Source organism: Rosa rugosa, chromosome 1 (assembly GCF_958449725.1).
Source record: "Rosa rugosa chromosome 1, drRosRugo1.1, whole genome shotgun sequence".
Taxonomy (NCBI): domain Eukaryota; kingdom Viridiplantae; phylum Streptophyta; class Magnoliopsida; order Rosales; family Rosaceae; genus Rosa; species Rosa rugosa.
Window position 1 is genome coordinate 72,838,983 of NC_084820.1, and position 22,042 is coordinate 72,861,024.

At 41.3% G+C, this 22,042-nt stretch overlaps 2 protein-coding genes across 2 annotated transcripts; both read left to right on the plus strand.

The window, feature by feature from the left end:
• Positions 1–519: 519 nt before the first annotated feature.
• LOC133726826 (uncharacterized) lies at positions 520–5,579 on the plus strand. The gene is made up of 15 exons (XM_062154461.1): positions 520–794; positions 1,184–1,278; positions 1,372–1,485; positions 1,729–1,833; positions 1,977–2,048; positions 2,226–2,338; positions 2,559–2,669; positions 3,148–3,216; positions 3,551–3,641; positions 3,762–3,833; positions 3,941–4,041; positions 4,423–4,540; positions 4,629–4,688; positions 4,787–4,897; positions 5,153–5,579. The coding sequence occupies exons 1-15, from the start codon at positions 698–700 to the stop codon at positions 5,303–5,305; spliced, it is 1,482 nt and encodes a 493-aa protein (XP_062010445.1). The 5' UTR covers positions 520–697; the 3' UTR covers positions 5,306–5,579.
• An 8,418-nt stretch (positions 5,580–13,997) lies between these two features.
• LOC133726830 (uncharacterized) lies at positions 13,998–18,813 on the plus strand. Its single transcript, XM_062154469.1, has 4 exons — positions 13,998–14,627; positions 15,087–15,148; positions 16,246–16,903; positions 17,323–18,813. The coding sequence occupies exon 4, from the start codon at positions 17,324–17,326 to the stop codon at positions 18,494–18,496; it is 1,173 nt and encodes a 390-aa protein (XP_062010453.1). The 5' UTR covers positions 13,998–14,627; positions 15,087–15,148; positions 16,246–16,903; position 17,323; the 3' UTR covers positions 18,497–18,813.
• The last annotated feature ends 3,229 nt before the right edge of the window (positions 18,814–22,042 follow it).

Here is a 22,042-nt window from a genome sequence, read left to right on the forward strand (position 1 = left end):
ATCAGCATTATGATTGCCCCAAATAAAAAATGGATTATTGTATAATTCAGTAGGCAGGGAGATTATATACGCTGCTTTTTTTCTGATTGAAAAATTGATGGACTTGCATGTCGATCTCTTGGCATGTGGTAATGGAGCCATAGCATCAATAATCCATTCTGACCATGAAAATGCAAAATAATTTCTCCATATTAATCCACACGAATTGTAACTAACTAACTAATGAATTAAAACAAAAATGCAGAATCATGATAATACAACGCTTATTAAATCGCGTCCAGTCCGAAACAAGCAAGTAAGTGCAACGAGATATCTGATTGAGTTACATGCATTAGAGTATGTAACTATATATGAAGAAGTGAAAAACATGAAAGAAATTAATATTTCCCGCCTAGAGCGGAGTAGAGAGTGACCGGAGCGCCATTGTAGGCAGCTGTTACAGAGTGAGACGGAGACTCACTAATGATGGAGAGAAAAGAGGAGGTGGCAGTTACAACTTTCTCTTTCGCCTCAAAAAAACTAGCTACTCTGTCTTGTTTGTGCTTCTCTAGCTTTCTCCTTCTGTCTTGGCACTAAACGAATAGTGTGTAATAGCTCTCCGGCCTGCACTAACCAGCCTCTGATTTAAGGTAAGTAAATAGCAGAGTGTGACCACCTTCTTCAAGTTGGCAGACAATTCAAGGAAAACAAGAGCAACATGGGCAAGGGCAAGAAAGACATTATTCGATTAGAGCGTGAATCCGTCATTGCAGTTATTAAGCCCAGACTCATCATGACCTTAACCAATCTCATCGGTTTGTTCCTACTTCCTCCCATTCCATCACTCACTCTTAATTTATACCTAAATTTCTGCAAATTTTGTTCCTGTTTCCTTTCTCTGCTACATACTTTTTCTTTACAAAAACCCAACAGACAAAATTGTTTTGGTTCCTCGGAGGTCGATAATTAACTACTTAAGAACTTGCCTGATCACTTCAAAATTACCATGAACATAGAAAATGCCAGTTCTGCACTTTTTATCTCTCCAGGTAACTTAAACTAACTGGGATATCTGCAACAGAAAATGAAGCTGATCTATCAATCATTTAATATATTAATTTTTGCCAACAGTCTTGGTTTAGCCGCAAGCATTTATGTTTCCTTAATATTTGGCATGCTATTAACTGTTCAAAAATTTTTGCAGAGCAAAGTTCTGATCGGACTGAGTTTTTGAAGCTATGCAAGAGGGTCGAGTACACAATTCGGGCTTGGTATCTTCTACAATTTGAGGATTTGATGGTATGCCCATGCTTTTCAGGATTCTGTTTGTATTATTTTCTCATTAACTCTGACTTTCGCTGATTGAGCAACAATGTTTTATTTGACACACAGCAACTGTACTCCCTCTTTGATCCTGTACATGGAGCCCAGAGGTTGGAGCAACAGAAACTTGACGATGAAGAAATTGATGTGCTTGAACAAAATTTCCTCATGTACTTATTTCAGGTTCTATGCATGGCTGCTTCACTTTAACTTGTTTTCCTCATACGAACCGGCCCATTCCAACAATACTTACTGTCACAAACATGAAATGATTATACTGTTGCAGAAGAAATTCTGTTTGGATGTACGATAACTGAAAAGTATCTGCACATGTTGACATTGCTTAAAAATCCTTTTACCACACGCTACAAAGAAATTTCCAATCCACAGATAGTATGGAATTTTAAACTTCTAGTTATGGTACAGGTGATGGAAAAGAGTAATTTTAAGATTGCAAATAATGAAGAAATTGAGGTTGCGGCTTCAGGGCAGTATCTTCTACGTCTTCCCATCGTGGTTGATGAGTCTAAGGTTTGTACTTGGTAGCTAATTGTAAACCTATTTTCAATTTATTTGTGCAAATTTTAAATAAATCTAGATTTTGTTAATGTTACTTTGCCTTTCTACGTGCTTTTCACATTTGCTGATACTGGTATATTTTCTGCTGAATGTAGCTTGACAACAGACTTTTGAAGAAATATTTCGAAGGTCATCCTACCGAAGACATTCCAGATTTTGCTGATAAGGTATTTTAAACATGGAAAAAGAGACTGCAGACATTTAGAAGTTGGAATCCTTCTAAAATTTCAAGTTGCCGACTATGTGCTCATCAGTCTTATCCTTGCTTGATGTTGGAAATACTCTCTCTCTCTCTCTCTCTCTCTCTCTCTCTCATTTTCATCTTCATTGCTTTCTCACTTCAGTATGTCATCTTCCGACGCGGCATTGGACTTGATAAGACAACCGGTTGGTTTTTCATGGAGAAGGTGGACATTATCATTGCACGTTTTTGGAAATATCTTTTACAAATAACAAAGTGAGTACTTTTTCCAAAGTTGATTTACTGGAATTCACATAGTTTTAGCAATTATGATAATTTTTTTTTTATATTTCAAAGTAGGTGAACTATAAACTCATCTAAACTCAATTCTAGATTTGAAACATCCCCCTTTCCAATTTTAGTGACTGGTATACAAGCCTTGTTGTGGAAATAGCTGTGTAAAGTTGCATTCTTGGCTCATGTTATTTTCTCGCAGGTTAGACAAGTTTTTCAAGAAACCAACCCCTAAGAAGAGGGATTCAGAATCTGATACAGATGAGGACGGCTTCTTTGTTGAACGAATCCGTCTTGAAAACATGGAACTAAGGTGTTTTACATCCCTTTTGTTGTAGTTTACTGCTTAACTGCATGCTTGCAATGATATGCAGTTGGATCGATCTTACCTCGCTCTTGATTACTTGGTTTTGGGTGGATGCTGCAATTCTCTATCTTTATAAATATTTCTTTTTCCAAATTTCTCTTCTAACTTTTGCTTTTCAAACTATACTCTGGAGAATGATTTTTGATTCATGAGTGTCTTGCTATAAGTTGAATGGAAAGGATTAATAGAAATAAGGTTAAATGTACTGAAACTCCTCCTACAGAGATGCTAGTTTGGAAAAAGTTCAACATTCCAGAGGACGCTGTCCATCCATTTTCAGATTACTGATTCCATACGCATTGAACATGATATGGATGACATTAAAAATTGGAACCTTGACTTTTGATTTGAGTTGAATTTCGGTGGCGTTCTTATGGTGATTATTGGCACTAAATTATGACAATTTATATATCGTGCCTTTCAGCGTTCAAACTTTGCTTCTTAAGAACACAATCCAGGAGCCAACTTTTGATAGGATTATCGTTGTTTACAGGTACTTTATTTAATAAAAATGTATTATTGTTTTGCATAATGTTAGCCTGAACACCATTTGCTTGTTGCATTGGTTTAATTGTATTTTCTTCCTTTCCGAAACCTTTTGCTTATGAGTATAATGAATTTTCTTATTCCAAGACGAATACAATTAATGCACAGAGAATTTCTTATATTGGAGAAAGCTCAGTGCATGCATGGTACTCTCATAAGTTATAAGTAGTGGACTCTATTTGCATGCATGGGCGAAAGGGTTTGATTGCCCTGTTTGATATTGGATAGGAAACCGTTTGTTGAAAAATAATTTATTGATAAGAAGAACATTGACTCTTTAGACAAGCAACTACCGACGAGGATGGTTCAGAACGGGGAATACATATTAAACATTTCAAAAATATTCCAATGGCTGATTTGGAGATAGTTCTTGTGAGTCTCTGATTCTCATCTGGCCTTTATAACTTTTTTATAATATTTTGTTTATAATTTTCCCTCGAAGCATGCATGTATGTACAATTGATGACCAGAACCTTTTGCCTTAATTTACAGCCTGAAAAGAAGAACCCAGGTTTAACACCAATGGACTGGCTCTCGTTCATAGGCTCTGCTGTAGTTGGTCTGGTCAGTTAATTATAAGCAATCATTTTTGTCTCGGTGCACTCTACTTGGTTTGGTTTTGTATATTGTGAAAATGTGCAGCTTAATTAGTACTAATCCCCTCTCTACAGGTTGCTGTTATTACTTCGATTGAAACTACTAAAGTCGATCTTTGGGTTATGTTTGCAATTCTTTCCACTGTGATTGGTTACTGTGCTAAGACATATTTCAGGTTGCTCTTCTTTTTATGGTTCAAGTTCTGATATTGCTTGTTCTGGGGGGTATTCTTTCCGCTATTAGAGAGTAGAGGAGCCTCACATTAACTTCCTTATTATAATTAATGTTTTGGGACTGGATACTTGTGTATACTGTTGCCATCAATCAAATCATATGCCCATGATTAAATGGTTGTCTATGTCTTCATTGATGATAAACACCAGATTAGGCACACATATCTGATGTAAAACTTCACGTCCCTGGATGAGACAATAATAACTGGCACTAGCATTTAATTACATAAATAATTTGAGTGTCTACCGGCTCCATTCGATTCATTTCATAGTTACTTACTTCGTTTTAATTACTAACGCTTGTGAATATAATTTGTCTGTAGTTTTCAGCAGAACTTAGCTCAATATCAGAACTTGATAACACAATCCATGTACGAAAAACAACTAGATAGTGGAAGGGGAACTCTTCTTCACTTGTGTGATGACGTGATTCAACAGGAAGTAAGCTGCGAGCTTGACTGTGTGAAATTTTATGAATTTGATAGGTTTAGTTATGTACTCACTTTCACTGCATTTCTTTAATGTGCAGGTGAAGGAAGTAATAGTTTCTTTCTATATGTTAATGGAACAAGGGAAAGCTACTTTACCTGTATGCATGTTATATCCATTTATCAGTTTCCTAACAATCACTTATTGCAAGAGATTTATGTGCATTCTATATTTCGGCCATGTATTATTTTACTATAGGATCTGGACAAGTGGTGTGAGGACCTAATCAAAGAACAGTTTAACGACGATATCAATTTTGATGTGGACGATGCAGTTAAGAAGTTAGAGAAATTGGGAATTGTTACTCGGGTAAGGCTTCCCTAAATGTTCAGTAGTTAATGTGCACAATCGAGTTTTATTAATTTCAACAAAATAAGTGTGGATGATTTACATTCTGCTTAGATTGACTAGCTTTGCTTCTTTGTCCTTTATGACTAAACAATGATATGCAGAAATAAGGAATTCTTGTGGGATGGTTCAGAATGGCTTTTAGTTGCATACGTCATGGATCAAACCCTAAATTAACTATCTGTAAACGTGACTATGATTTATGAATGAATATAGGATACCCTTGGACGGTATAGCGCTGTTGGGCTGAAACGTGCTAACGAGATCATTGGCACCACCACTGAGGAGGTTGTCCTCAAGGCAAAACAAGATGCTGCTAATGCTCCTGCTTCTTCTGCAGCTGCTGCGGTCGCTGCCGCTGGTTATTAATAAGTGATCATGCACCCTCTCTAAACTTCGTACTCCTAAATATTGGCCACTCGAGATGCTCTTTACACTCAGGCTCCATAGAGACTACATCATCATCATTTTTGATGGAAGATTTTGCTCAGTTATTTCCCTTGGGAATTTCATTTCTTCCACTCGAAGTTGTTTGTTAATAATAATGGTTCTTTTAGGATAAGGCTAGGCCATCATCTTTGATGGAAGATTATAATCAATCATTTCGTTAAGGTCTCGTCCTTAACATACAGTATTTGATTCCTTCTCAGTTTCCAATATCTATATTAGTGTTTAAGTATATTGGTATTGAGAGAGATTGATGAGAGAAGTGTATTTCATTATAGAGAATAGGAGCCCTATATATAGGGATTACAAAGTGCATAATCTAAGAGTACAAGGATTCCTTATCTAACTTGGAGTAGGAAACCTCTCCTATTACAACTATAGAACTTATCCTAGTTTGACTAGGCACACTAAGTGTCAATATCCTTCAACACTCCCCCTTGTGCCGCTCAAACTTGGTGGTGACGCTTCATCCGTTGCCTCGTTAAAAACCTTGCTCAAGTGAAAAACCCTGTGGGATAAAAATGAACTCGAGGAGGAGAAAAGAGTGCAACACGTCCTTGATCCTTCGAGACTGAGTAACTCCCCCTGATGTCGAAATCTCCCCCTGATTGCTACAATCATGGGAGTTCGGATAACCTTCTTAATCCGATACTCTTCACATGTTTCTCGAAGGTGGATTTAGGTAACGACTTAGTGAATAAGTCTGCTACATTATCCTCTGATCGGATTTGATTCACTTCAATCTTTAGAAGTGATTGTTGTTGCTGATTATAAAAGAACTTAGGCGATATATGCTTGGTGTTGTCGCCCTTGATGAAACCTAACTTCATTTGTTCAATACAAGCTGCATTATCCTCATAAATGCATGTAGGTTCATCTGTGGTAGACTTCAAACCACAACTTCCTTGAATGTGTCGAATTACAGACCTTAGCCATACACATTCACGTACAGCTTCATGTAGAGCAATAATCTCTGCATGATTTGAGGAAGTAGCAACAAGGGTCTGTTTCGTAGACCTCCAAGATATCGCAGTGCTTCCCATGGTAAAGACATAACTTGTTTGGGAGCGACCTTTGTGAGGGTCAGAGAGGTACCCTGCATCAGCAAAACCCATCAAGACATCATTGTCGTTTTGATGGAGGGAGATAGGAGGACGCCGGCCACCATGAGCGGCGGCGGCGGCAACATGGCCGGCGGCCATTCCATGGACGGGGGCGTTTTGCCTTTTGGGGTCTGATCCCAATTTTCCGTCATTCCTTTTCTCTCTGTAGGGATAGAATAGGCCCATATCAATCGTACCTCTTAGGTATCGAAAGATGGTCTTTACACCAATCCAATGGCGGCGTGTTGGCGCAGAGCTGTGTCGAGCTAACAAGTTCACTGCGAATGAGATATCCGGTCTTGTGCATTGAGCTAAGTACAATAATGCGCCTATTGCACTTAAATAGGGCACTTCGGCCTCTAAGGGTTCTTCGTCCTCATCCCTTGGACGAAACGGATCTTTTCCGGGCTCAAGACTACGGCCGATCATGGGAGTACTCGCAGGCTTCGCTTTATCTTCATTAAAGCGCCTTAGAATTTTCTGAGTATATGCAGACTGATGGATCAAAATCCCATCACTACGGTGCTCGAGTTCTAAACCGAGACAAAACCGTGTTTTCCCAAGATCTTTCATCTCAAATTCGGATTTCAAGTATTTAGCAGTTTCCTTCAACTCATCTAGAGTTCCAATTAGGTTCATGTCATCGACATAAACTGCTACTATTGCAAATCCGGAACTTGTTCTTTTAATGAACACGCATGGGCATATTTCATTGTTAATATATCCCTTCCCAATCAAGTAGTCACTTAGACGGTTATACCACATCCGTCCAGATTGTTTTAATCCATATAGTGAGCGTTTTAATCTTATTGAAAACGCGCTCCGTGGTTTAGAGCCACTTGATTTGGGTAATTGAAGTCCATCTGGAACCTTCATATATATCTCTGAATCTAGATCCCCATAGAGATATGCTGTAACCACATCCATAAGCTGCATGTCAAGTTTTTCGGAAACTACCAAACTGACAAGGTAGCGGAACGTTATAACGTCCATTACGGGAGAATATGTCTCCTCGTAGTCGATTCCAGGGCGTTGTGAGAAACCTTGCGCCACAAGGCGGGCTTTATATCTTACCACCTCATTTTTCTCATTACGCTTTCTAACAAAGACCCATTTATGGCCAACAGGCTTTACACTTGGGGGTGTCTGCGTTACAGGCCCAAATACCTGTCTCTTTGTTAGTGAATCCAATTCAACCTGGATCGCATCTTTCCATTTAGGCCAATCTGCTCTTCGTTGACATTCTTCAACAGAGCGAGGTTCGATATCATCATATTCTATAATTCCTTTTGCAATATGATATGCGAATGCATCATCAATCGCCATAGAATTTCTATCCATCATCTCATGTACACTAGTGTAATTTATGGAGATCTCTCTATTCTCTGGAGTTGGTTCTGACATTGGAGCGTCCCCCAATGATGTCTCTTGGACATAACCATAATCCGGAACATTCTCATGAGATGGATTATTCACATCGATGATTAATGGATTATTTTGTGCCAAACTCACTTTCTTTCTTGGACGAGAATCCATCGAACCTATGGGCCTCCCGCGCTTCCTGGCGGGAGCCGTGGGCCTAGCCATAACGTCACCATCATTGAGAGATGGGACGTTGGCGCCATGCTCATGCATTCTTGAGTTGGCGTCATGTCCTCTACTTTTAGGGACATCAATCCTTGCAGGCACGTTTGCAGCAGGTATATGTGATCTCGTCACTTTTGCGATATCAGAAAACGCATCAGGCATCGATTCTGCTACGTTCTGAAGATCGAGAATTCTCCGCACTTCAATTTCGGACTGTGCGGTTCGGGGATCAAGATGAGACAGAGTGGGGACAGACCACGACAATTCCTGTCGTTCCTGTTGAACATTGATGTTCTTATCTCCCCCTAACGACGGGAAGACTGTCTCATCGAAGTGACAATCCGCAAATCTAGCGGTAAAGAGATCGCCTGTCAAGGGTTCTATGTAGCGGATAATCGTTGGAGAATCATAACCAACGTAAACGCCTAATCGTCGTTGAGGACCCATTTTGGTGCGCTGTGGAGGCGCAATTGGCACATAAACTGCGCACCCAAATATGCGTAAGTGTGAGACATTAGGCTCATACCCAGTCACCATCTGGGACGCAGAAAAGGGTTGAGTGGCAGTGGGCCTCAGACGAATAAGCACAGCTGCATGCAATATTGCATAGCCCCAAGCAGAAATAGGGAGATTGGTGCGCATTACCAATGCCCTAGCGACCATTTGTAGTCGTTTAATGGCGGCTTCTGCGAGACCATTTTGGGTGTGAACATGAGGAACAGGATGTTCAACATCAATCCCAATGGACATGCAATAATCATCAAAAGTCTTTGATGTAAACTCTCCAGCATTGTCTAATCTTATAGACTTAATAGGATGATCAGGGTGGTGAGCCCTTAACTTAATGATTTGTGCTAGGAGTTTAGCGAATGCAGCGTTCCTTGTGGCCAATAGCATGACATGTGACCAGCGTGTCGATGCATCAACCAATACCATAAAATATCGAAATGGTCCGCATGATGGTTGAATAGGTCCACAAATATCACCTTGGATTCTTTGCAAGAATGGTATATTTTCTTTAGTGTCCTTTGCATAGGATGGTCTCGATCCTAATTTTGCTAAAGAGCAGGCTTTGCAGAACGAATGATGGGCTTTGGAAACAACCAATGAGGATTTTGGTTGAGTCATGAAGTCACAATGGACCTTAGAAGTAAAAATCGGAGGCAAGGGAGTAGGGGTGGCGTCAAAGCCACCCTTGGGCCGCAGGGGGATGGCGGCGCCGACCGGTGATGGCCGGACTTGAGGGGGAAAGGCGCCGTGAGGCGCAGGTGCTCCTCCTTGATCCAAATTTCGAGTTTTACTTCCTTTCGTTCTGAAAAAGGGATGTCCGTGTGAAGTCTTTAATATACGGATCATCATGTCACGACCTGGGTGTCCCAAACGGTCGTGCCAAAGCCTATATGTGTCGGAATCCCATAAATCATCTCTCATGACATGGTTGGATTCAATGACTCGAATAGTGGTTGCGTACAACCCACTAGAGCGACACATAAGTTTCTCTAAGACTCGTTTATGTCCGTAGTCATTAGAGGTGATGCAAAGGAACTCTTGTCCATTCTCACAATGTGTTTCCACATGAAAACCATTGGCTCTTATATCTTTGAAGCTCAATAGGGTTCTTCCTGCCCTAGGAGCGTAAAGAGCTTCGGTGACATTTAAAGTCGTGCCATTTGGCAACATAAATTGGGCTGGTCCTCGACCATGGATCAATCGAGATGATCCAGCCATCGTAGTCACGGAAGATCGAGATGGTGTCATCCATAGAAATAGCTGTCTATTTCGAAGGATAGTATGTGTAGTTGCACTATCCACGAGGCATTCTAGCTCTCCAGGAAACATACTGAAAAATAATAAAGTTCGAATTAAAAATATGTCCAAGACATTGTATAGAACAAATCGAAAACTTTATTAAAATAGCCAATGATTACATCAAAGTTTCTTGACCAAAATCTAATCCAATATAAAAATCAAACCGTAGACAAATCGTAGTCACTCAATCCGTTCGGTAATTTCAATTTAGTTGTGACCAGGTAAGGTAAGGCGAGATTTTGGTGGAGCGTTGCTCACTTTTAAAACCGTTCTCTCAGATCAAACCTTGCCTAGACATCACAAGTACTCTTGAGTACGCCTAGAGGGAAAAAGTTAATACAATAAGTCATTTTATTGATTTAAGGCATAATTGCCATTACATAATTCTTGGAAAAGTAAAGGACTATACTAATCAAAATCTGCAGCATCTTTGTGCAATTCTTTGTCAGATTTGAAGTCCGCTATGGTGAGATTGACGTTGGCATCATCACCATCTTCTTCTATATTTTCGGCAAAATTGGCTTCATGTTCTCTGAAGTCTCTAAATGCCTTGTAATGCGCAGCTAATTGTTTGCTTGCTTTGCATTGTTTGAACCAGTGCTCACTAGATCCACATCGATGACACATGTCATTGTGATTTCCTCCCTTTAATTGAGGTGCATTGTTTGCACTTGGGTGGCGTCCCCTATAGGAGTTGGCGCCATTCCCACGGCCTTGGGTGGTTCCTCCATGTCCTGGAGCCCCACGGCCTCCTCTCCCACGTTGCCATGTATTGCCACGTGATCGTCCTTCATTCTGACGAGTACCTTCCTTTGTAGGGCGGTTATATGGACCAGAACGTCCGTTGTGTCCCTTATTCTTAGGGTTCCGCTCCTTGCGCCCTCCTTTGGGTGCATCATTATAATTCGCCTCTTGAACGCTCTTAGTTCCTATAGGTCTTGAATTATAATTTCTCACGAGGATATTATCATGTTTTTCAGCTACAGACATTACAGTAATGAGCTGATGAAATCTCGTGAGCCGTCTAGTATCGAATTCCGTTCGATATTGCTTTGAGAGCAAAATTGCTGAGACGGGGAAGGTGGAGAGAGTTTTCTCAATTAGTTCTTGCTCTGTGACGGGTTGTCCACAGAACCCCAACATGGTTTTGAGGCGTAGAACTTCTGAATTATATTCAGCTACAGACTTGAAGTCAGCGAATCGTAGATTGCCCCATTGAACTTTCAAGTCAGGGAGGAGGGTATCCTTGATATTTCCAAATCGCTCTTCTAGCGCGACCCATAATTCTCTAGCATCCTTGATTGCCATGTACTCCAATCGGAGTGATTTATCCATGTGGCGCCTCATCAAGATGAGGGCGGTGGCATTGTTCGTAGCCGTACGCTCAAATATGAGAGTAGGATTAGGAGCTTGAATTAAGGGTAGGATCCCTTTTGAAGTGAGATGGTGCTCAACATCCGTGGCCCAACTATGATATTCCGAGCCAGTTGAGGTAAGTGCAGGAAAGTCAAGTTTCGACATCCTGAAATAAGAAGAAGGAATATATTAGTTTCGGAGTTTAAAACTTCCACGACAACTAAATATTAAGATTTCCGAGCTATGCTACCAAGAAATGGATTTCCAAGAAAATTGGATTAGACCGAAACAATGATGTTTATAAGGTCATAAATCGATGCTTGCGGACGCCCTTAGTCCGAAGTCTTTTACGAACACTCTTAGTTCGTTAATAGCGCGAATCCCCACGATTCGGCTTTGAATCGAACCCACGTTCTATGAAAGGTGGGATGAAGAAGAAGGGAGGTTTTTAAGTCCCCGAGAAAAAGAAAGAATTTCAAATTAGGAACTTTAAAACTTACTCTTTTGGATACTTACTTGTTGGTTTTGGATCACGCGCGTGTCGATGCAGGCGTGATGGGGCGAAGGCTCGTAGCAGGGGCAGTAGGTGCTGCAGTGATATTGCAGCTGCAGTGAGTTGTAGAAGGTGAGAAAAGGAGCTGCTAAGGTAGGTGCGCTGCAGGGGCAGCAGGGGCACGGCAGAGCTGCAGGGGCAGCGATGCAGGGCTGCAGACGCGCGGACGTGTGGGCAAGCAGCAGCGTGCGCAGGGGCGCGGGGACCGGCAGAGACGCGCAGGGCAGCAGGGGCTGCTGTGCGAGGTTGCAGGCGCACGGGCGCGCGGGCTGCAGCGATGTGCAGGAGCTTCGGGGGCAGCAGGCAGTGACGCAGGGCGTGTGGCTGCAGGAGCAACGCGCAGGGCAGCAGGGGCTGCGGTCTTCGGCTAGCACGGGCTAGGAGGCTTCGGCAGTTTTGATGAAGAAGATTTCGGGTTTTTGCTTTGTGGCTATGAGTCGTGCTGATAACGTGTTTAAGTATATTGGTATTGAGAGAGATTGATGAGAGAAGTGTATTTCATTATAGAGAATAGGAGCCCTATATATAGGGATTACAAAGTGCATAATCTAAGAGTACAAGGATTCCTTATCTAACTTGGAGTAGGAAACCTCTCCTATTACAACTATAGAACTTATCCTAGTTTGACTAGGCACACTAAGTGTCAATATCCTTCAACAATTAGAACTTATTTCCAGAGCTCACAAATAAGTCCGGCCATTAATTGATAAAGAATTAAAGATCACAGTCAACATCTTCTAACGATATTAATCTGGAATCTATTTGTTACTCGCACACTATGATAAACTCTGAAGAACTATCACATAGGGCTGCATAGTTTCCATTGCTGACGACTATGCATAGTGCAGCAATTCATTATCAATTTCTATACTTTCATTCCAATTCTATTTACAGGGAAAATCCCAAGCCAGAAACAATGCAGAACAAAACAACAGAATTGCTCTGCTAGCTAGTTCTGACAGATGGTGAAGTAGCAATACAGTGGCCTAAGAAAAAGAGAGTTGTGCCTAAAAGTTGCAAACCAACATAGCTATGGCAGCCAAATTAGCTTCCGCAAGCTAGATTTGCATTTGTAGTTTGTAACACTTGGGCAAGGATGAAAACAAAATTGGTGTGATTGCAAAAGCAGACGATGAGTAAGTTTGAGAAATAGACATGAGAAACAGTACGTGTAGTTTCAGTTCCAAGACAAGAGAAAGCCACAGGCCACAATCATCATTCAATTAGATTATCCTGATAGTGAAAGCAAATACCGGCCCATACTGCTGAGGGGTCATTAATCATCTGACTCCACAGGGCCGTGACCTCTTGCTCTTCTTTATACTCCTCAGTACACACTGGCATCTTCGATTCATCCTTCCTTTCCTGCATGAAGTAGGAGGATCTCAAAAACATGTCAAGCAATAGAAACATATTGATCTATGTTGTAGTATATATGACTCATCATGTTGTATATATGAGTCATAGTATAAATGTCTATATCATGTATACAATAGGTACTTGAGTGTATAGATAAGGTACTTGAGTGTATAATGTAGGTATAGAGACTTGTGTGTCAAGCTTTATGCCAAAGGGCAACAAGCATGGCAATTATCATCATCACAGCCACCATGTGGAGCTGCAGCTGTAAATCAAGTTGATATCAAGCTTGAGTTTATCTTTGAGCTTTCACACTACAAATGTACTCCTATAAATACACTCCTTTGGGAGATGAATAATACACATGAATCTCCATCCTCTCTGAATTATTACTCTCTCTATCTCTCTGTTAATTTTGCTTGTCCTCAAACACGTTATCAGCACGAAGTTGCTCTAGAATTAGAATCGAAAATTGACAAGAGTAGAGTTCATCATCAATCGAAGTCATTTTTCCAAACCTACAAAAAAACCTCCAAACCCTAGCTCATATCAAAGCCCCTGATCCCAGAAGCTCAGAACCGGCCTCAGAACCGCCGGAACCGGCCGAAAACCACCTGAAACGGCCGCCGGAAGTTTTTGAACCGCTGCCGAGACCTGCCGAAGCATTGCGCAGAAGCTGCCGAGCGCATCTGCCGAGACGCTGCCGAGACCCCTGCCGAGGACCTGCCGACAGCTGCCGAGACGCCTGCTGAGGACCTGTAACGTCCCGAACCCAAATTCACCGGTTTACTAGTCATTTGGACAGTAAACGGTAATTTGTTTTACTTTTACTCTTTTTCAGCAACTTTAGTGGCCCTAAAAGTTGACTTTTTGTTCGGGTCAAAATTTGGGAAAATGTTCTTCATGGAAGTCGTAGAGGACGTTAAACCGAGCGCGTGTATATGTGGTGCGTAAAAATCGGAGTTCGTATGTGAAAGTTATAAGTGAAAATGTGAATTTACTGTTCATGGTAACTCTCTATATATAAGGAAACTTACCGAGGTAAGTTCCCATTTCAGAACTTACCCTGACTCTCTCTCTCTCTCCTCTTCCTCTTCCCCGCGTCGCCCTCCCTTTTTCTTTTTCCGATTTCTTCACCGTCCGGCGTCCGATTGATGTGATTCCAGTTGTCCTTGGACCGTCTCTTCCTCCTCTATACGATGGTATCAGTGGGTATCGGTGATTTGGCCGGAAAACCCCGAATTTATGCAATCATCGTTACTGTAGCAATTTGCTTCTCCGGTGAAATTCTCCAGTTTTCGGCTATCTCCGGCGGGAAAATTGGTTCTATTAGGAGCGCCTCGAGACACTGATCATCTTCCCTCAAGACTTCTAGCTGAAATTTCCACGTTTGGAAGGTGAATTTGAAGGATTTCCAAATTGGTGGGTTTGGAGATTTTCGGGTTTGTGTTCATCGGCAAAATTGGAGCACTTCAAGGTATTTTCTCACTTGGTCACAGTTATGAAAAATGCTTAGAATGTTGAGATGATTATGTGGTTGAAATTTGGTGGCCGGATGAGGAGTTGGCCGGCGCATGAACAGTGCCATGCGTGAACAGTGGTGACTTTTAAACAGTAATTTAAATTCTATTTTTTTTTAGCTAGTTAAATCCTATAAATTATGTAGAGCTTGTATGTGAAGTTTGGTAATTTTTTTGGAGAAACTTGGAATTAATTATGAATTTCTGAAGTTTAGGGTTTCGATTACCGAATTACGAGAATCCGACCGTCGGATATCTCTCGGTTCTGCCTTGGAACCTTTAAATTAACGAATTGGTATTAGTGGTATAATTTGGGCTGAATCCGAGGAGAATGGGAGATGTAATTTATGAGGAATTGAGTTTAGGAATTATATTAAATTGTTGAATAATTATTTACGGAATATAATCGTGTACAGGATGTCGTACCGAGCCCTGGCTCGATGAAGGAACTCGTATACGTGATCGTCGGAATAGTACTGTGAGTGGACTTTTGTTTTTAAGTAAATGATGCATGCATTTATTTTGAAATTATTGGTTTATTTAATTATCGTTTTATTTATCGAGCATGATATTTTGTCTTGGATTATAATTTGACATTGATTTTTCATGAGTTTCGGATATGAACTTATTATGCTCGGATTTGGATTTATGAGTTGTTTTTGAGAATATGAATTGATTTTCAGAAATTGATTATAATTATTATTTGAAATTCTGATATTGTGATTTTCAATGAATTCTTTTCCGAGGTGATTTCCGGAATTTCATATTTATTTTTCATTCACCGATTTGAGATCTCTGAAAGATTTTCGAAATGAGATTTCGATGGAATTATTTCTTGGTTGTTTATCGACTTTCGGTTTTGGCATTGGGAATGCCTCGATGATGATTTTGGAATTGGTTTTGTTTCGAATCATGATGATACTCTTGGAGTGTGGGACACGTCGTTGGAAATTCATTTGCGAGAGTTGGGGAAGCCTTATGTATTTATGGATTTACTTGGTTTTCGGTTATGTTTCCCTGTGCCATACTGAGGGGTGATTTTATCATGCTAGCATTGATTTTCCGCCTTTGTGGCGCGGTGATGGGATCACCGTAGCCCTTCCGCCTTTGTGGCGCAGGTTACTGTCTCTGTGACAGTAATTCTGTAGCCCAGTATCCTATCGCTACACTTAGTGGCGTAAGGGTATATTACGGGAGTTATGGGAGTTCTTTAGCCTGGGAGGCTATCACCCAAGCCTGAGTGGCTTATTCGTATGGCTATCATCTTCCCCTACTCATTATATTATTGCTGGGCTAGCGGGGTCTAGTCCGATTCCCTTAACCAGCGGGGCTGGTCTTATTTTCTTGAGTATCAGAGTTCTTTCCTCTTTGCTTGGTTGTGGCTAGCGGGGCTAGTCGGTTTTCTTGAGCTGAACTAAAGTTGTGTTTCTTTAAATTGTTGCATGCATCGGGATTTTTAAAGAAATAAATGTGGGAAAGTATAAAATACTTTTGGTTTTAAATTGTTTATTTTTGTCCACTCACGCTAACGTTTTTATGTACTTTCCCCTGGGCCCTTCGGTTTCAAATGCCCAGTGTGCAGGAGAAATTAGTTGAGGTCGGGCGTACATGGAGTCGAGGCATAGTCAACAGTATGGCTTCCGCGATTGCCTTGAATTAGGTTTTCCTCATTTACCTTTCTATTAGAATTGCTCTGATTACCTGCGGAATTAAGGTTATTAAGTCGAGATTTGTGTGTTGTGATTTTGGTTGATGTTGTTTGGGGGAGCAGGGTGGCTCCAGGAGAATAAGGATGGGTGATTTAGAAGTGTAAATTCTCTTTCTACAGGTTTTGGGTTGTCCACTTTAGGGGAAGTTCTGCCTAATTTTTGGCAAAATTTCTTCTCAAGTGGGCCCCGCAGGTCCACTTCGGATTTCAGGGTGAAATTCGGGGCGGGTCCTGTCAGGACCTGCCGACAGATCTGCCGAGCATCTGTCTAGCATCTGCCGAGCAGCTGCCTAGCATCTGCCGACAACTTTCCGGCAAGTTTCCGACAACTTTCCGGCAAGTTTCCGACGACTTTTCCGGCCACTTTCCGGACACTTTTCCGGTCACTTTCCGGACACTTTTCCGGTCACTTTCCGGACACTTTTCCGGTCACTTTCCGGACACTTTTCCGGCCACTTTCCGACAACTTTCCGGCCACTTTTCCGGCGACTTTCCGGACAAATTTTCCGGCGACACTATTTCGAGGTATTTCTTATTAAAAGTTCCTGTTTTTGAGTTTGTATTCCTTTTCTCTTCTTTTCAGGGACTTGTAATTAAAAAGCGGAATTATAGAAATTCACGCTAAACGAACTAAGAGCGTTCGTAATCTATGAACTAAGAGTGTTCATAATATTCGGACTAAGAGCGTCCGCAAGCATCGATTTTTGAACTAAAAGCGGAATCGTGGGGATTCACGCTAAACGAACTAAGAGCGTTCGTAATCAATAAACTAAGAGTGTTCATAATGTTCGGACTAAGAGCGTCCGCAAACATCATTGTTTTGGTCTAATCCAAATATTCTTGGAAATTGATTTCTTGGTAGCATAGCTCGGAAATCTTATTATTTTAGTTTTCGTGGAAGTTTAAACTCCGAAACTAATATATCTTCTCTTCCTATTTTTCAGGATGTCGAATGAACCTAGACTCGACTTTCCAATGCTTGACTCAACAGGCTCGGAATACCATGGCTGGAAAACCGACGTTGAGAACCATCTCACATCGAAAGGGATATTGCCCATCATACAGGCACCAATTGCGGGCCTTGTGTTCCAACGAACATCCATAAAGCATGCACAAGCAATTATCTTGATGCGACGCCATATGGACAAAGCACTCAGATTAGAGTATATGTCCATCAAAGATGCAAGGGACCTATGGGCAGCGCTAGAAGAGCGCTTTGGTAATATCCAAGATTCCCTCCTCCCTGACTTGAAGGTTCAGTGGAACAATATACGCTTCTCAGACTTCAAGTCTGTTGCTGAATACAATTCAGAAGCTCTTCGCCTAAAGGCCATGCTTAAGTTCTGTGAAAAACCTCTCACAGAAGAAGAGCTAATTGAGAAAACTCTCTCCACCTTCCCCGTCCAAGCAATTATACTATCAAAGCAGCATCGCACTGAATTTAATGCTGGACGACTTACAAGGTTCAATGAGCTCATCAATATTTTATCGGTAGCTGAGAAGCACGACAACATCCTTGTAAAGAATTATAATTCAAGGCCCATTGGAACTAAGAGCGTTCGTGAGGCGAATTATAATGCACCCAAAAAAGGGCGCATGGAGCGGTACCCTAACAATATGGGACAAGAAGGACGAATGAGTCCATATAACCGCCCCAACAAAGAAGACAGCTGCAACTATAGTGCGGGCACACGTGGTGGTAACTACACACGTGGGATAGGTGGATATAACAACACCATGGGCCGTAACACTGTGGGCCGTGGAGGTCGCACCATACGCCGTGGTAGTAGCAGCAACCCTCCTAGGGAATATCCACAATGTGGACAACCTACACCTCAAATGAAGGGAGGCAACCACAATGACAGGTGTCATCGGTGTGGATCAATTGAGCATTGGTTCAAGCAATGCCATGCAAGTACCCAACTAGCTTCAAGCTACAAGGAGTATAGGCAATTGAGAGAGCAAGAAACCAATCTTGCTGAAGATGAAGATATAAATCTTGCCGAAGGTAAAGATATCAATCTTGCTGAAGATGAAGATGGTGAAGATATCACTCTCACCACTGAGGACTTCAAAGCTGCAGATAAAGAGCACGAGGGTGCCGCAGACTTTGATTAGAATAGTCCTTTCTATTTTCCAAGAATGGCAAATGTGCCTTAGTCAAATGACAATTGTATTAAAACTTTTTCTCATGTGGCGCATCCAATGTAGTATGATGTCTAGGAAAGTAATTGAGATCGGGGTACTTAAGCGAGCCTCGCTCCACCAACATCTCTCTACTTTCCTGGTCATATTTCATTGGAGTTACCAAACGGATTGAGTAACTACAATTTGTCTAAAGTTTGATTTTATTATGGAATAGACTTTGGAAAACTTTGATGTAATCATTGGCTATTTTCCTTATTAATAAAGTATCGCATTATTATTCAATGTCATGGACATGTGTTAAATTCCGAACTTTATATAAAGAGCCAATAGTTTTCATGTGAAAACACATTGTGAGAATGGACAAGAGTTCCTTTGTATCACCTCTAATGACTACGGACATAAAACGAGTATTAGAGAAACTTATGTGTCGCTCTAGTGGGTTGCATGCAACCACTATTCAAGTCATTGAATCAAACCATGTCATAAGAGATGACTTATGGGATTCTGACACATATAGGCTTTGGCAAGAACGTTTGAGATATCCAGGTTGTGATATGATGCTCCGTATATTAAAGACTTCACACGGACATCCATTCTTCACAACGAAAAGAAGTACGAACCAAAGATTGGTCCAAAGAGTTACTTCTAAAAGATATCATTCGTTTTGCAAAGCTTGCTATTTTAGCAAAAATAGGATTGAGACCATCCTATGCAAAGGACACTAAAGAAAATATGCCATTCTTGTAAAGAATTCAAGGTAATATTTGTGGACCTATTCAACCAACTTGTGGACGTTTAAATATCTCATGATGTTGGTTGACACGCAAACACACTAATCACGTGTTGTGCCATTGTCCATCTATAAAAGCTGCTTATGCTATACTCATAGCACATATAATATGACAACGGGCTCACTCCCCGGATCATCCTATTTAGTCATTTGGATTTTGACTATGCTAGTGAGTATACATCGAAGATTTTCGATGGTTATTGCAAAGGGAGTGATGTTGGACATCACATTCCCATATACACACCTAAATGGTCTCGTGGAAATAACTACAATGGTAGTTCAGACATTGGCGATGCGCACCAATCTCTTTATATCCGCTTGGGGTGATGCAATATCGCATACAACTATGCTAATTCCTCTATGACCTACCCCCACTCAATGTATCCCTGCGTTACAGCTAGTGACTGGGTACAAATATTTTGTACTTACCCACATTCGAGTGAGTCATTTATGTGCCAATATGAGCCATTTATGTGCCAATTGCGCCGCCACAGCGCCTATGGTAGGTCCTTAAAAACAAGTGAGCAACTTAGTTGGAATTGAGACTCCAACAATCGTCCGCCACTTAATGCCCTTGCAAGGCGATCTCCTTACTGTTTGATTTACGGATGTCACTTTAATGAGACAGTCTTCCCATCGTTAGGGGGAGATAAGAACACAAACTGTTCTGCAGGAACGACAGGAAATGTCGTAGTCTGTCCCCAATATGTCTCATCTCGATCCCTATTAAAGTGACGAGATCACACACATTTACTGCAAAAATGCCTGCAAGGAAGGACGTCCCTATAAGAGGACGTAGCGCCACCCTACACAGAGGTAGGCAAGGCGCCAACGCCATAGAAAGTGGCACTCTGGCGTTACAGGCCATGGCCCCAGCAAGGATGCGTGGGAAGCCAGTGGATTCGAATGATATTTTGGCATCGTTAGATCATCGACACTCAACATCCGTCTCATGAGTATCTTCTGGATTATGGTTATCGTTGGGGGACGCCTCAACGTCAGAACCTATTCCTGAGAATATAGAGCTCTATGAAAATTACACTAGTGTACATGAGACATGGAATAGAAAATCCATCATAATTGATGATGTAGTTGCGCATTCTGTTGCGCATGAGTTTGTTGAGACCGATGATATCGAACCACGCTCCGTTGAAGCATGAATACCAACGTAGAGAAATTTAGCCTAAATGGAAAGATGCGATCCAGATTAAACGAAGAGGAAGGTCTTTGAGCCAGTGATGCCAACACCTCCTTACATAAAACCTATTGATTAATGGGTCTTCGTTAGAAAGCGTGTTAAGAAAACGAGATGGCAATCTCGCCTTATGGCGTAAGGCTTCTCACAAAACGCCCTGGAATTGACTAGGATGAGACATATTCTCACGTAATGGATGACATTACATCCACTACCCTGTCAGTTTGGTAGTTTCCGAATAACTGAACATGCAGCTTATAAATATGGTCACTACGTATCTCTATGGGGATCTAGATACGAAATATACATGAAAGTTCATAGTGAAACTTTATTTACCCAAATCAAGTGGCTCTAGACCACGGAGCGCGTTTGCAATAGAATTGAAACGCTCACTAAAGTGACTACTTGATTGGGAAGGGATATGCCCGTGCGTTTCCATAACAAGTTTCGAATTCTATCACGGTTTTCATGTTAGACATGATCTTCATTAGAAGCCCTTAAAGAGTTAAGGGAAACCGTTGAACACTTGAAATCCGAGTTTGAGATGAAGGATTTTTGGGGAAACACGATTAAGCCTCAGTTTTTGAACTTGAGCACCGTGTTGATAGATACTTAGGCATTTTGACAAAGTCAAGCCTTCAAGCACCCCATGATCATTCGTAGTCTTGATCCTGAAAAGGATCCTCTTCGTCTGAATGGATGATCGGACGAAGATGTGCTAGAGAGGCTGAAGTGCCTTACTCAAGTACAATAAAGCGCATTATTGTACTTAGCTCAATGCACAAGACTGGATATCTCACTTTGCCATAAACTTGTTAGCTAAAGGTATAGCTCTGCGCCAACGCAACGCCATTAGATTGGTGTAAAAAGATATCTTTCGATAACTTGAGATGTATGATCGATATGGGCTTATTCTATCCCTACAAAGAAATGATGGAATCAGACCCATCACACACCAGAAACGCCGCCAAACGCTGGCCTGCGTTTTCTATCCCTACCCCAAAATGACATAAGTGTTTTTGGAAGGTTTTGCTGATATTTGGTATCTGTTGACCCATACAAAGGCCTTCCCAGACTGGTAAAGTGTTCACCATGGGTAAGACCGCGATATCTTGAAGGTCTACAGAATAGACCTTAGTCGCTATATCTTCGAACAATGCAGAGATTATTGCTCTTCACGAAGTAGTTCATGAATGTATATGGACTGGATCCATAGTTACGCATGTTCGAACAGTTGTGGTTTGAAGTCTACCACAGATGAGCCTACAAGCATTTAAGATAATGCTGCTTATTTTGAAACAAATGAAGCAAGGCTGCATCAAAAGCGACAACATCAAGCATAAAATCAGCAATAACAGACTCTCCTCAAAGATCAATCAGAGGGGGAGATGTCTACATACATGGTCTCAAAACGTGAAGAGTGTGTTGTGCTCTTTTTCCCTTTCGACCGAGGTTATTTTTGTCCCACAGGGTTTTTATTACTCGGCAAGGTTTTTAATGAGGCAACGAGTTAAGCACCACGTTTGGGAGA